Below are 15,441 nucleotides of genomic sequence, written 5' to 3'. Positions count from 1 at the left end.
TTCTAATCTATTCAAATCTCCTACCATTCTGAACATTGCTGAAATTATGTTTTGCTTAGAGGCTTTCAAACGGCAATGCTTGTAAAAACTTCACTGTCTTATTGGTGACAAATTTCTAAAATGATGGCATGTACAGACAAATTAAAGGTGGCTCCATTCACTTCCCAGCCCCAGGTAACCCCTGGCAGGCAGAAGAACTGTGGGTACAGAGACAAGTTCTGGGAGGCAACTGCAAGCACGGGGACAGAGGTGCAGGCAGGGAGAGCCCTCCCTGTACCTAAGAATATCTCTGAATTTAGCTCCAAGATGTATATCCCAACCATGCACACTGGGAAGAACAATTCCATATTCTATCATTTTCCCATTCATCTCACACCAACATGTCTCTCAATTCAGCATATTTATGTCTATTTTATAGGCATTTAGAGACACCTTCTTCCCATCTTTCACAGATGTTCCCAGACAGAGCATCTGAACAGGTACTGTTGCAAAAAAACAGACAGGAGGAAATATTTCTCTACTGGGATTTCTCCTCTGGGGCCTGGTGGAACAGATGGAGCCCAGGCTGTAGGGACTGTAACCTTAGGGAACCAGGCAGGATACAATCAGTGTTGAGCCAGGCCAATGTCACATTGTCAAAAAATTCTGAGGAAAGGAGTTATCTTAAACAGGGCATTGTAAATTGTGGAGGGTCTTTGCAAGTTGTGGAGAGTCTTTTGACAGCCATTCCACAGGTCTAAACACACGACTGGAAACCAGTGGCAATTTTCTCCTTCCTGCTGAAGAGCGTGGGAAACCACAACTCTTGCCCCATTGGAAAATCCTACTCTTGTCCCAGCTGAGAGAGGTGTACCTGACTGGGACTTGTGATGTGCTGGTTTCCTGTTGCCCAGGGAGGCAGGGCAGGGGCTGGAGTAGGGCGGCTGGAACATGTAGCTGTCATTTGGCAAGGAGTGGGTGCGTCCCACCGAGGGCTTCCTCACACTCAGCAGGTCCTTGCTGGGGGACAGGGTCAGTGTGTCGTCCTTGGAGTGGAGATCAGCCTGAGGGGAAGAAAAATGTGAGGAAGGCAGGTGTGGAAGGGTGGGAAAGAGGAGAAGCACCCAGAAACGCGAGTGACAGCCATTGCAACCAGGATGGCACGATGGGCATGCACAGGGTGCACGAATGGATCTATGAGGGAGCCATCCCCCTTTGTCGGGGTTGTCAATAAACTCTCACACAATGGATCACAGAAACAGGAAGCCACAACGTAGGAATAAACCATGACTATTTCAGAGATATGCAAAGAAGGCATCATGCCTCAAGGTCAGCAAAGGTCACATGCTTGGCAGAACTTTAACCCTCTCTAGGTGCCCTCATCAGCAAGACAGGCTTTTGCAAAGGTGAGTAGTTTCCTCTTTTAACATTAAAAGAAAGAAAAACAAACAAAAGAACCCCAACCCAAATGCAAAAACTAGTTTATAAAAAATATTTTCTGTTCTGGCTCACAGCACAATTTTATTGGATTTTCTTCTCACATAATGAATAACTAAACCTATTTTATTGAAAAGGATATCTAAACCTACTGCTTCAGGGTGAAAGCCATTCTCTAATTAGAAGGGATCTAATGCAAGCAAGGGTTATTGTATATATGTTGACTGTGGACTTTTTACAGCCAAAGAGACTCTTGGAAGGGGCAGCCCCAGAGGCAATATTAAGTGGATTCAGCTCTGATTTAATAAGAAAATATCTCCATCCCAGAAATGTTCTTGGGTGTTATTGTCATGGAGAGTATTAGCAAAAATGGAAGCAAAGTCATCTTCCCAGTGTATTTCTAATGAAACAATTATTTAATTGTTAAAATGTCTCAAGTGAAAAACACAGGAGTAAGTTTGTGCCACTGTAGTCTAGTACGATATTTGGCTGATCATTTTTGGAAAACTTTAGATCTTATTTTCTGAAAAATTTTCCCTTCACTCAGTGCATTATAGATTTTCTGGAATCAACACAGATTTTTTTGATCCCAATTTTATCCTTCAGTCATAAAAACAAAATTTCATTATGGCATTTATTTGCATAAGAAACAGGATGAGATTAAAAGGAATTTGCAAAAAGAATAAAGGAGATCACTGTTTCAAATTTAATGAACAAAACAGGTCTGCACTGCCACACAGCATTTGTTTCAGTCCTTGGGAAACTGCTGATTTGGATAGAGCTTGGACACAGACTAGATCAGGGAGACTGCAATCTCCTGATACAGCTTGGGAAAGGAGAGCAAAACCTGTGCTGGTAAAGCTGAGAGTTTGGATTTGGGAACCTCTCTGTCCCTCCCTGCCTTCCCCTTCTACCCACTTCATGCTGTTTCGCTGTCATACTACTGAGCTTACAGCAGAAAAGGTGACCTGAAACCTGAGATCTCAAACTCAGACTCACCTGAATCTGAACATGAGAACTTGGATTTGAGATCCCATCCAAATCCAACCTTCAGTGAACCGTTAGGTTCATCTGGATCCAATATGGGTTATTTCCACTTTTGGATAATCTTGGGGCAAATTTCATGAGTGAAATTCATGAAAACCATTGAAAATGGCTGCAAAATGATCTTCCCAGGTCAGGCTACAGTGCAGTGGGAGCACATGACTTTTTGGTACAGTGGTACTTCTGAAAAACATGTTGTTTTGGCTTGACTGAAAACAAAATCCAAGTTTTCCTTGAACCAAAAAAAAACCAAACCAAAAAAACAGACCAAAAAACAAACCCAAAAACATTACAAAACCAAAAACCAAAGCAACCAACTAACCAAACAAAAAAACCCCAATCCAAATATTTTTCAACTAAAGCCACATCTAAATGAAGTGTAAAAATATTGCATTTAGAAGATATTTCAATGAAAGCTTGCAGTTTTTCAGGGGTTTGGGCAACTGTTGTGACCAAAAACTTTTTGGTATGGATAAAAATTCACAAACCCCTTTGTTCAACACAGTTTCGCCTTTTTTTTGGAGAGGGGAGAAAAAACATCTTTCCTGGCTGTACCTTTGAGACTTTGCAGTGCTGTCAAACAAGATTGTCTAATCTGATTCAAAACTAGGAGGGTTTCTCTTCTGTCCAACTCTCCATACTAATTTTGAAACAAAAAGCCTCATACAAGAAGTAAAATGGAGTCCACAAAATCTTTTGCACAGGATGCCATGAAGCATGATGGGAAATATTGTCACGGTTTAAGAAATTTTTCTCAAATAAGTGCTAATTAGGATGACATTCAACTAATATGGCAGAAAATTTATGAACAACACAAACATCCAAAGGTAGGTACATGAACAACAACAAAGAAAACAAGAATGATCTAAAATTTTGAGAAAGGAGTTATGTCTGTTGTACAGCAGAAAAAAAGCACTTGACTGTTACACAGCTAAAAATGTCTAATGTTTCAAAGAGGAGATAGTGAAGGCAGGGTTCAAAATACTGGTTATGTCAGTCAAAAAAACACTGAATAGTCAATTTTTAAAATTTTTTCAGCATAGTGGCTGCTAGAAAGATTTTGTGAAACAAGTATCATCTTGGAGAGATCCCCATTTGATATTTGTAAAAGAAACGGTCTGGCACCAATCATGCAAAAAGCCTTGTGGTGCCTGTGTTCATAATGACAAAAATCCACTCCAAATCAAAGTGTTAGGGCTGACCCTTCAGTAGAGGACATGGGTCATTAGCTCATCACTGATTTGTTTCAGATGGGGAGGAAATTTCAACCTTGCTGCTTTCCAAAGCCTCTTTATTTTTACTACTTATTTTACTTGTAGAAAACACATTGTTTATACATAAGACACCAAAAAGAAAAAATGAAACAACCACTCATTCCTTGCAAGGAGCCAAGATTGTGGACAAGAGTGACAAAACCCAGGACCTAATGGCATTAAGGACAGCATCCTGTTCAGGGAAGAGGTTGGTGCTATTTGGGAAGGGGCTAGAACTGGAAATGCCATTAGGCAGCTGCAGAGAGATGGGAGCAGTATTTCGAACCCTGTAAACATCAGACTACACAGTGACCAGTGTATGTACATTGCTTTCCAGAGCATTAAGTAAGTGTGTGTTAATGTCATCAGGAAAAGAGTCATCCGTCAGAGCTAAGGACCAGGACTTTTCAGAGAGAATATCTGACGTCAGAGATAGAGCCTCCATCTCAGCTAGAGGGATCTAAAGGGAGAAATGATTAAACATAAGAAACCAGGACACAAATCTTTCGGAAAAGAAAATTAAAAAAAGAAAAAAAAAGTATCATAATCTAAATACTTCTAGACACTAAAGCAATATCCCTGCAGTTGGAGAGCTACATCATACACATTGTTACCAGGGACAGAACATTAAAGAAATTAAATATAATGAAGAAATTAAAAAAGGAGTGGGACATTCATACTTTAGTGCTTACCAAGGATCTGGGAGAGGGTTTAAAACCATACACTAATGCTAGCACTGTATTTTGCCGTTCTTTTGTCTACATCAATAAGCAAAAGTAACACTGCTTTCATAATAGAGAGATTAATCCTCTTGGCTGTGATCAAACACAAGAGGTTTCAAGATCTGATTTCTCTGAAGTTATTCCCCCCAGTAACCATCCTGGTTTCTAAGATAAACTTGTTGAGTCTCCAAAGACTCCCCAACAACAACACCATATTTTTGGGTGGGGTATGGAGTGTGCCTTTCCCTGTGCCCCAGGGAGGCTGCAGGGACCACTTTCCCCCACCACTCCCCCTTCCCCCACCAAGAGGCAGGTGGGACCATAATTCACTTCCTCACAGATAAAAGGGCACAGGGAGAAACTTAAAACTTTATTTTGGTCAGCAAACACCTTTCTGGTGCTTTCAGCTCATTTTGGTTGGCTATAAGCCAGTGACACCAGTGGCACCAATAACTGACCTACTAAAAGAGCCAAATGCTTTTTTCAGCCCCCAAATGTCCCTCAGACCTGGTCCCAGCTGTCTCCTCTGGCGCTGAGAAATCCTGACTTGGGAATCGGCTCTACACAGCCACGCTCCTGTTTTCATGCATCTTGCGCACATGGATTCCCACTGAAGACATTCAAACAATCTATGAATGGCCTTATCAAATCATTGAGGAAGCTCTCTCCCTAGAAACAGAGGTCTTTTTATAAGAAATGTGAAAATGTCACTTCAGATTTTGGAGGAAAAAGAGGGGGAAAAGAGGACAAGTGGCATCTCCCCCAGAGCAGCAGTTCTGCTGCCAGGCACTGTAAGAGGGGGTGTCTGCCCTGCAGCAGGCTCAGTTCTCCCCAGATCCCCTCCCTGGATACAGTGCTTATGACACCAGGAATGGCATTTCACCAGGTAACCTCCAAACCCAGCTCATGCTCGCAGGGGCTGCCTGCTCTAGGTAAGTACCAGGTGCTTCCTTTTCATTTCTCACTGTGCATTTTTTTGCCATCTTCTGTGCTTGAAAAGTCTTTCAGCAGCAATAAATCTTCCAAGAGAAAACAGAGAGGCCCAGATCTCTTGCATTGAAGTTGTCAAAGGACTGGGTTTTCTCACTCTTAGAAATGGCAGCCGCAGGATGGAACAAACCCAGCGATGAGTGAGCCTGGAGAGTCTCAAAATTCAGCTGAGATAAGTAAGAGGGACGGGCTCCTCTCATCTAACCTCAGCTCTGATATCTCTTCTAGCACACTTATCTGCTGGCAATGGATAAGAGAGATGATTTGGAGCCCCTGATTTAATATGAGGCTCCCCTAAAAGGCATCACTGTGAAGGCTGCCGGCCTAAGGACAGGAATCCCTAAAAGGGACCCACCAACCAGAGCCAGAAAAAAGCTGTGCAGCAGCATGGTGGACTCCAGCAGCTCCTGCTTGCTGGAACTGCCCTGCTAGGAGCTGCTATTAATCAGGTTGCTTTCATCAAGTCCCAGCACTGCTCTGAATTCCTGAGTTGCCTGAGAACATGACAAATGGTGTGAACAGAAAAGCCAAAATGTAAACAAAACATCACCCCACTTCAGCCTTCCCAAATCCAAAATTGAGTTTGAAGCTGTCAAAACATTTTGTTGGAATCATCTAGCTGATTTAGACCAGTTCTAATTATAGACGGGGGGGGAATGCTTAAATTTTAAAAGAAAAAGCCATTGCAAACTGGAATGCTATATTTTTTCATTACAAAAATGTCAGAACAAAGCCATTTTTTTGTTGCAGCAGCACTTTCTGATGAAAAATGTTGTGACAAAAAATTTTCAACCAGCTCTCACTGAGTTTCCTACCGACCCTCTGTCTTCCTTGCCAAAGCTACGATCTCTATTCCTCTGGCAATTATTAGAGACAACCACTTCCTATAGCTTAATAGACCCTGGGATGCAATATGGAGCAATCAGAGGGAGACATGTTATCCTGCTATATAAAGATCTGCAGTAGGATTTCATTTTACCTAAGCTTGTTCCTTTCCTCTAATGAACCATCAAAAGTTGGGTAATTTAGAGTGTCAGTGAGCTCATAAACAAGCACACTGATTTAACACGAAGACTTCTGCTATTTTTAGACGGGGTTGGGGGGTGGGGGGAGAGGGGGGAATAGATCAAGAAATATGGAATTTGCTCAATTCCAACTGCAGCAAAAAATAGGTATGCTTGAATTGTTATCATGGTCACTGCTGTCTTTTAGGGAAAATATTTGCTCTAAAGAACAATGCACTTCAAAAAGTAGGTATTTTATTCTAGGAAATAAGTGGACTAATTTTAAACAAGCACTGTCTGCTTGAGAAAGCACTGAAGCACACAGTTACTTCTGTGCATCATTAAGGGCTGCCTCCCCTCCCAAATTCACTAGATCAGAGATGAGGATCTAGTTTACAGTGACCCATTTGCAAGAAGGCTGTTTAGGAAAACCTTTCAAAACTGGATTTTCATGCAGTACAAGTAGGCACAGAACACAGAGATCATTGGATGAACCCCAGCAACTCAGGCTCTGCTCTGAGAAAACCTCACACTGCAGGCTCTGCAGACATTCCCTGACATTGCTGTGGAGCCCTGCTTAGGAGCAGGAAGCCAAATATAAGAACCACACTGAAGGATGGAGATGGAATTTTGCACATTTCCCCTCTAACACCCATGAACTGTAAATCCCAATGAAAAAATTCTTACTGTGTTGAAAGGGGAAAGGGAAAGTCCGAGCATGTTCTCTTCCTCTTGCCTTGATATACAACATCATCTAATCCCACAGAAAAAGCCAAAGTGACTTATGCTTCCCAATCCCTGTGACTGCATTACATAAAGAACTTTAACTTGCTATTAAAGGTCTCAGTCAAATTGAGTTTGGATGGAGACTTTGCAGGAAATTAGGAATATTAACCTGGTTCTCAGAGTTGTAATATTCGGGAGCTGGGAGGGCATAATGATGGCACACAGAGCCTGACAGGTTGTCCATCAGCTTCAGCTCTCCTTCCAGAGATTCCTGGATCAGCAGTGATATGGTATCAAACAAGTGCCTTTCCTAGGAAGGGTGGTGTATAGCATGCAGAGAGAGAGAGAGAGAGCAAGCCAAAAAGAGAGGAGGAAAAAGGCGAGGGATAGAGACAGAGAGAAAAAAAGGACAGCATATCAAACCCAACGAACAAAATGAGGGGAAAAAAATAGAAGGGGGGGGAAAAAAGGTGGAAACATTCAATGAGAACAGCAGTAACAGGAACAATGGGACAGGAGAAAAGGAGAGAGAACAGTGCAGTAATATCACGGTGAGCAGAGACAGCTTTCCCAGACATTACAAGAGATGGGGCAACGGCAACCGCCCCAAGACCATGGCTGCTCCCACCCGGGGCCCTTCTTGGGGACAATCTCCCTCTCATCAAACATGGCCAGTCATTTCTGGGGGCTGAGCAGCATTTTTCCATTGGTGCTGTCAACTTCACCAGGACACTACTTCTACAGTAGACTTCTACACACATGGTCCATGCTTTTGAGCTGCAGGACCTAATACTTGACACCATATCCAGAAGGGACAGAAATTAAAATAACCTGACTGAAGAGAAGCTGAATGTCCTGTCCATGGAAGCTGCAACTGAGCAGGATGGACATATGTCAGGTCACTAATTCACATGCCAGACATGGGCTGAGGCGCCCCCAGTACTCTGGCCAATGTTAAACCAGCCGGCCACAGCATGGGGGTTGTACAGAGCAGGGTCTGGCTTTTGCAGGCAGCAGGGGAGTGATTTCAGGGTGCACCTTCCATGTAGGGAATGCCCAACGCATACAATGAGATGAGGACCAGCGCTACAGTCAAACAGCACACAGCGCAAAAATCCCAGGAATGAGGCAAGCAAAAGAGCATGCTGTCATTGCAGGGTTGTGTCCTGGGAATTGTATTCCTCTGCTATCAAGCTCAAGCATCAGATTTGTCCTGAAGATTTTGGTTGGGAAAATAAATAGTCAGAATAAGATCTCCTGGAGGTTTTTGAGGCTTCTGTTTGAGGGAAAGAGCAAGAAACACACTCTGAAGGTTATTACTGGAATAAACCCCTTCCCGGGCCGCCTTCAGAGAGGGAAGGTTTAACAGACTGCAGGGTGAGGGTATCATTCTGACTGATTTGTCTCACAATTTTGCAATTTCTCTTTTTTGCCAGTTTCAGTGCTGGTGCGGGACAACAGGGCTGAGGACAGTTTGCCAGTACTCTGCTCAACACACACAGCACCAGTTGGGATGCGTTGTTTCTTCTTAGAGGACGTAGTAAATCTGGATTTCCCCATAGGGCCCTGAAGTCCTTTTTCCTGAGCCAAAGAGCAGCTTTGGACTCTATCTCAGACATCAGAGATTCTAATGGCACCAGAAATTTCCAGTAGCTTAGGAACTGAAACAAAGATTAAGTGGGGATTTACTCTCTTTCACCCTTGGACTAAAAATCATAAATTAGTTTTTCATGCATTAGAATATGCATTAGTCTACCCCAGGCTGTGGCCAAGACATGCTGTTGTGAAATCTTGATGTAATAAAAGTTAATGAGGTCTGCAGAGAGTTTAACCCTATCTGCAATCAGCTAAGACTAAAAAAAGGCTGGACTGTATTTCCTGAGTAATTTCAGCTCAATGACCTCCCAAATAACTTGTCTGGGGCTTGATCTCACCTCTCATTCCTCAAACTGAGTCTTCATCCAAAAACTGTGCTTTAGGGAGACGTGGTGCAGCTCATAGCAGCTCCCACATTACACCCATGCTGCTGCTAGTGGGAGTTCTGCCATCAGCTCTGGTGAGCTCAGGTTTGAGTCTCCTCTGGATTATTCTATTGTTAAGAGAATCTTTTCTTACAAGCCTGACTGTGGGGATGGATATTAAATGGAGGTTACATAAAACAAATTTAATACTGAAGCAAAGATTAGCAAGTTTTATTCCTCTTTTATGTTGGGGCTCATGGTCTGTATTAGAAAAGCAAACACATTATGCTCATGATTTTGCTATCACAAAGGACCAGTCAAAACTCTGAATTAGAGTAAATTTGGAGCTAGCTCTGAACTCTGTAGCTTGAGCTGACCTCCAGAGTAAATTGCAAAACTCTCTTCCTCCAAACAGATGCATCAAGGTGGACTGGAGACTGCCTGTTGTCTCTTCCCTGCAGCATTGGTTCCCAAACCACAAAAGAGTCAGCAGCAGACAGCAGGGAATACAAGCCCAGAACATCTGGTACATGCCTCTTTCACTACCAACTCATGCAAGTCTTCCCCAACAAAAATGCAGGTCAAGCCCTCCTCACCCTCCAACAGAGATTCTCACCATATGATAAGCTAGTGAGAGCTGAGAATCCACCTTGATTTGCATGGGATCGGTAAATCCGCTGGGGTTCTCTGGTCTCTCTCCACTGGTGGTGCCTGTCCATGCAAAGATGTTCGACGGGCTGTGCTGGCCAATGCTGATGGTCTTCATCTCCATCTCCAGTTCTGCTTCAAGCTCTGCCTCCTCCTTTGCCTCCTTGTTGCTCTCCTCCAAGTGCTTCATAAGCACCGCAATCACCACATTCACCAGGACAAACTGGGCTGTCAGCACAAAGGAGACGAAGTAGATGGGGGAAATGACAGTGTTGTAACAGGTGGACTCCTGGTCACAGTCACGCAGTGTGTCCTGGAAACAGTGGGGGAATGATCACAGAATCAGCCAGGCTGGATAAGACCTTGGAGATCCTCAAGTCCAACCTATCACCTAACACCAACTTATCAACTAAACAATGACACTAAGAGATGGAGGGATGTGAAGAGATTGCAGCATGAACCACAGTCTGCAATGGGTTGTCCTTTCATGAAGAAAACTGAGAAGATTTGGAAAATTTCACATCTAGAACAGCAATACACTTGCTGACAAAAACTTAACACTTACCTTCATTATCCCATTCCAGTTGTCTCCTGTGGATACTCGGAATAGGGTCAGGAAGGCCATCCCAAAGTTCCTGAATGTGGCATGCCGTCCCAGCCCCTCGCAGGGGTGTGTGTCATCACACTCTGTAAGACCAAGCACAGCTGTGAGACCCCCCACTCCAACACCATTCCCACCCCTCCCACTGGCACAGGAAGACTCACCAAGGTCTCCAAACAGCTCCACTCCAAGAGCTGCAAATATGAAAAACAACAACATGAAGAGAAGGCCCAGATTTCCCACCTGAAAAGAGAAAAAGAAATGGGGGGAAAAAACACACAAAAAAAGAACATTCATTGATTTTTTTTTTTTTTTTTTTTTTTTTTTTTTGTTCCAGACCTGTTTCTTGCTGTATTCTTTATTCCAAAACTTAAATTGCTTCAGGGCAAAAATGACCTCAATGTGGGGACTGTATCTCAGTGCTTCGGGAGGGAAATGTGATTCTCTAATGACAGTAAAGATAAAATTATTAGCATTCCTCTGCAATAGGAAATGAGCTGTGGGCCAGAGGAGCTCTGGTTTGATATGGCAGTGGGTTACCTGGGGTAGCGCTTGCATCACGGTGTCCAGAAGGGCCCTCATCCCCACAGCCATCTTCAGCAACTTCAGCACTGTGGAAAACACATTTGCAGTATGGTAACGGCAGCATTAGCACAGAGGCATAAACTCAGTCCCTCTCCCAGGAGCCACAGATTACAGGAAGAGAAACATGGAATCTTGTCAAGTGTTCTCCATTAGCTGCTACATTCCTTGGCCTTTTTACATCATTCATTGTTGCCTGGATACTATCAAAATCCCATGAATAGCAGCATCACCTACTCTGAGACTTGGAGAAAGTGTTATCACTCTGCCTGGCTCTTCCTTCCCCACTTTATCTGTGTTAAGACTCATCTCCTTCCTCTGGTAATCATGAGCAGTTCCTTTCCCAGCCCTGGGGCTACTTTCCCACTTCCATAGGCTACCCACTTTCGTACGTGATTCACTGAGGAATGATTTACACATCTCTTCCAGAAGGCTGCTTTTCCAATTGGAAGCTGTATGTATTTTTAATTCTGAAAGGGATCCAATGCACAGAAAACCCACTTTTCCCCCTTCTTGAGACAGCAACATTTAATTTCTCCTCCAGCTCCTTCTCTGCTTAGATGAGGGCTATAATAAAAACAATTCTTCCTCAGACCACAATACCCTTCAGGAGGGCCTGGAAGTACTTCATTAAGGGCCTGAGCACTCACATTTTACATCTTCAACATTTGGCCCTGACACCTCCCTGTTTTGAAAAATCAACTTCTTCAATCCCTGAAGAAGTTGGCTCCCTGACTTGGGAACATGTCTGAAGGGACAGATGGATACAGTGTGACAAGGCATGCTATGTCACCAAGTGGTGTGATGTAAAGCCTCATGGGAATTTAAAATTATTAGATGCTCATCTTTTAAAGCCAATGTACTCAAGCTTGTATTCTCTAATCCCTGTTAGAGATGACTTTGATTTGACTGGAGCAATTTTCCCAGGTACATCTCTGGGAGTTACTGCCACAGCTACTTCTCCTTAATTTCTAAGCTCTCAGCCTTCAAGATCTCTTAAGGCAGAAGCACATGGTCAGTTGGCTCAGCTTTTTGGCTCCTTGCAAGTATTTTTTCCCATTGTTTTTTCATTTGTTTACAGCCTGTGATGCCAGAAATATGCACATCATGATGGGGATGTACCCCAGGACTGTTTCTCAATGCTTAACTCTCTCCTGGTGCCAACCACATACCTCAAACACAAGTAAATTCTGCTTTATCCCTCTCACCTCGGGCGATTCTGAGAACCCTCATGATCCGGATAATCGTGGGGTTAATTGGTAGTGAAGCATTCACCTCGATCTCTTCCAAAGTGATGCCCATGATAGAAAGCAGCACAATTGCCAGATCTAATTGGTTCCATCTGGAGACAACAAAAAGTGAAGTTTAACATCTACTAAGAAGCTGGCAATGGGAGGCAGCCTGTTTCACACGAATTCCAGTCATTTCAATGGTTTGAGAACTCAAATGAATCTGCAGTATTTTTCTGAGGGTATTATACAAAAGCAGTGATGTTATGAAATCATTATAACTAATACATCTCATTAGAAAACCAGCCAATTCCAAAGATATCCTTGACTGAGGGGAAAGAGGAACAAAAGCTGGGAAGTTTTTTACCCAGAGACTCCAAACCTCAGGAGAGGCACTGTGTTGTCTGTCTAGCCACTTCTAGACATGACACTTGTGGACCTCGAAGTGAGATCCGCCCCAGAGAGACCAGGATCCCATGTCCAGTCCTTGGAAAAAAAGGTGTGTTGGTGAAAGAAAGGCCCCAAGGATTTGTGCCAGGCTGGAGAAACTGTTAATTCCAGCATGGACACACAAAATGTGGGGATAGGGATGGAACCATCCACTGGTTGCTGAAGGGCTCATGTGAAGGCCTGCTTTATGCCCTGGTTTTGGTATTAACATTGAAGAAGACAAAAATGGGAGAAAGATCCACCAAGGACATAAGATTTGTGTTTGTGAAGTAAGAGAGTGAAAATCTAGATAAAGACACAATGTCATCCATTGCTCCTCATCTGCACTAAAAAGAGGTCCTATCTTTCGTGTTCACTCAGGGATAGATTCTTCCTCTTACATAAATTTTGTCACTTCAGCAGGGTCACTTGATTATATGGATACGCAACTGGCATGAGAAGAGAACTGGCTGCTTGGTGGAGATCTGTCCCTCCTTCATCTGCTCCCAAGGGCCAAAATGGTGCAATCCCACTCCTTGGCCTGCACAATCCATCCTCTAGCTTACATCCCATGTCTCCTCCTACCCAGCCTTCAACCAGTCACTCCAAAAAGCCTTCATACATATCAGACTCACAGTATGGGCCAGAGCATGGGAATTCAGGACATGGAATGTGGGCAGCTCTCCACAGAGCCTGCTGCTCACCTTGTGATTACAATGATCTTTTGTTACCTGTCTTGGAAGAACCGGCGAAATCCAAAGGCAATAAGCTTGAAAACAGATTCCATGACAAAGATAACGGTGAAGATATAATTGCAAATCTTCAGGGCTTCGTCAAGAACCTGGGATGTGGACACAGGACTGGGGTTAGATGTTAGTTCTGCAGAGGTGCTTTGCTGCCTCCAAACCTGACTCTCATGTCATCAGTTACCCATTACAGTTAAACGTCTTCAAACATGGGCTCTCTCTGATGAAAAATGTCCCAGGGAAAAGCCCCAGGTATTCATGGAGTACACTTGCTGCCTGGTGATAGAATCTCAGGAGGGGCTGACATAGGCCCAAGGCACAACTCACTCCCCTAGCAGCAGCACAGCCTCAGCTGGGATTGCTGGGGTGCGCAGAAAGAGCTGCTGCATTTGCTGGTCTCAGCAGCACAAGATCTCTTGTGCTTTTGTCAGAGAGCTGAATTTCATCCCACTTGTCCATTTGTGCAAGTGCTGGCCAAATGGCTCCTTGGTGACAGCCTGCTATTACTTCTCACCTTGAGCTTTTGGCAAGGAGCGCAACAGAGGGATGACATGCCAGGGCAAGCAAGTGCCTTGCATTTTCCTCTGCCCCCCTTCCCTCTGCAAGAAGTCAGTCTGGTGTTTAATCCAAGTGCATCCTGGCTGGGACAACTCTTGTACAGTCAGGCATCAAGCTACATCAGAAGTGATTTCATCCCCAAAAGCCTCACTCATGACAGAACACTGTGGTAGCAGCATCCTTCACAGCCTCTTAAGTAATGTGCATTGAATTTCTCCCTGCTGGCAAACAGGATGGTAATAACAATGTCCATGGCAGTGTTAGGGAACAGGGGAGATGTGCTCACAGACCAAACCCAACATTTACCGATCCCTGAGTGGGAGAAATCATAGCAGAAGGAGTTTAAGTCATGTACTCTGCCTTTGTGCTACAGTTTAGCTTCAAGCATCCATGGACAAAAATCACCTCATGTGACCAAGCAGCACAAGCCCAGCTGCCAAAGGAAGCTGTGGCTCTGAGCAAGCCTCCCTGCCATACTGCAGGGCACTTGGGCTCTGCAGCAAATGAGCACATTTAGCTGGCAGAAGCAGATTTTGCTCAGCAGCTCTTTACTCAAGCCACCTCTCTGCACACTGCAGCATTCCCCCCTCTCCAGGAGCTGCAGCATCTCCATCTGGGGTGTCATCCCCAGGGCATCCTGCTATATCCAAAAACAAACCCCTTTCAGCACCAAGAAATCACTAGTTTGGATATAAATCTCTTTGGTACATTTGGCTTCAAATATCTTCAGGATCCCAGCCATCCATCATCCAGACTAGAGGGATTTCCATGCCCCAATTCAGCAGGACTCAAGCATGTGTATGATTCTGACCATGCTGTCATCCCAGCACAACCCAAGCTTGGACTTACTACCCAGACACTGCATACCAGAGGCTTAGAGACAAAATGTTATTTTTCCGAAGAAAAAGAAAAACAAAAGCCTGCCCAACATTTCTATAATACAAAGGAAAATGCAGCTGCAAAGCGACTGCGGTAAGACACGTGCTCTAGAATGACTCCAGCCCAGACTCCTTCGCCAACAACCTGCTTCATCATCTAATAACTGAACTATGCAATGAGCCTTCCAGAGTATTTAAAGGTCACCTGGACAGAAAAAATAAATTGGGCTAGCTCCCGTTAACTTTTGGCTTATGATAGAGTAGAGAATATTTCCCCCTGCCCCTGTCATTTACACGTTTTAGTTGTCTGGGTTTTTTTTTTTATATTAAGTATTCACATCCTGTCTAATTTTAAAGAATGTTTCCTCCTATTGTGTGTTATATTTATTCATTCTGAATGTCACTAATAAAATTAAGTACAAGTTATGTGGCAAAGGCAGCTATTTCCCTTTCATTCTTATGCAGAAAAGACTTGACATCTCCAGACAGGCTGTTTTTATTTTCACAGTATGACAAAGACCCAGGAATTAAGCACACTAACATATTAAAATGCATTTTAAAGACCAGCATGGAATCCAATTCCTGTGAAAAATAGGTTCTATGTGACACTGGGGATTTAGAAGAAACTTTGCAAAAAAAAACCCATTTCCCAAA

The 15,441-nt window shown here is 43.6% G+C and overlaps 1 protein-coding gene across 25 annotated transcripts in view; it reads right to left on the bottom strand.

Annotated features, from left to right (window-relative positions):
• CACNA1G (calcium voltage-gated channel subunit alpha1 G) overlaps positions 1-15,441 on the bottom strand; it is a 143,355-nt gene that overhangs the window by 6,740 nt on the left and 121,174 nt on the right. For 18 of the 25 annotated variants that reach the window (XM_071452738.1, XM_071452739.1, XM_071452713.1 and 15 more), the window contains 9 exons: positions 13,337-13,446; positions 12,156-12,289; positions 10,906-10,976; positions 10,530-10,608; positions 10,330-10,451; positions 9,733-10,077; positions 7,325-7,465; positions 4,039-4,173; positions 854-1,043 (listed from right to left, as the gene is read on the bottom strand). In XM_071452738.1, coding sequence (XP_071308839.1) covers positions 854-1,043; positions 4,039-4,173; positions 7,325-7,465; positions 9,733-10,077; positions 10,330-10,451; positions 10,530-10,608; positions 10,906-10,976; positions 12,156-12,289; positions 13,337-13,446 — 1,327 coding nt within the window. The remainder of the gene's footprint in view (positions 1-853; positions 1,044-4,038; positions 4,174-7,324; positions 7,466-9,732; positions 10,078-10,329; positions 10,452-10,529; positions 10,609-10,905; positions 10,977-12,155; positions 12,290-13,336; positions 13,447-15,441) is intronic. The other 7 variants (XM_071452719.1, XM_071452718.1, XM_071452729.1 and 4 more) reach the window with 7 other exon arrangements.

Source organism: Agelaius tricolor, unplaced genomic scaffold (assembly GCF_023055355.1).
Source record: "Agelaius tricolor isolate 1412-34295 unplaced genomic scaffold, bAgeTri1.0.p SCAF_35, whole genome shotgun sequence".
Taxonomy (NCBI): domain Eukaryota; kingdom Metazoa; phylum Chordata; class Aves; order Passeriformes; family Icteridae; genus Agelaius; species Agelaius tricolor.
This window is presented reverse-complemented; position numbering and strand designations above follow the sequence as displayed.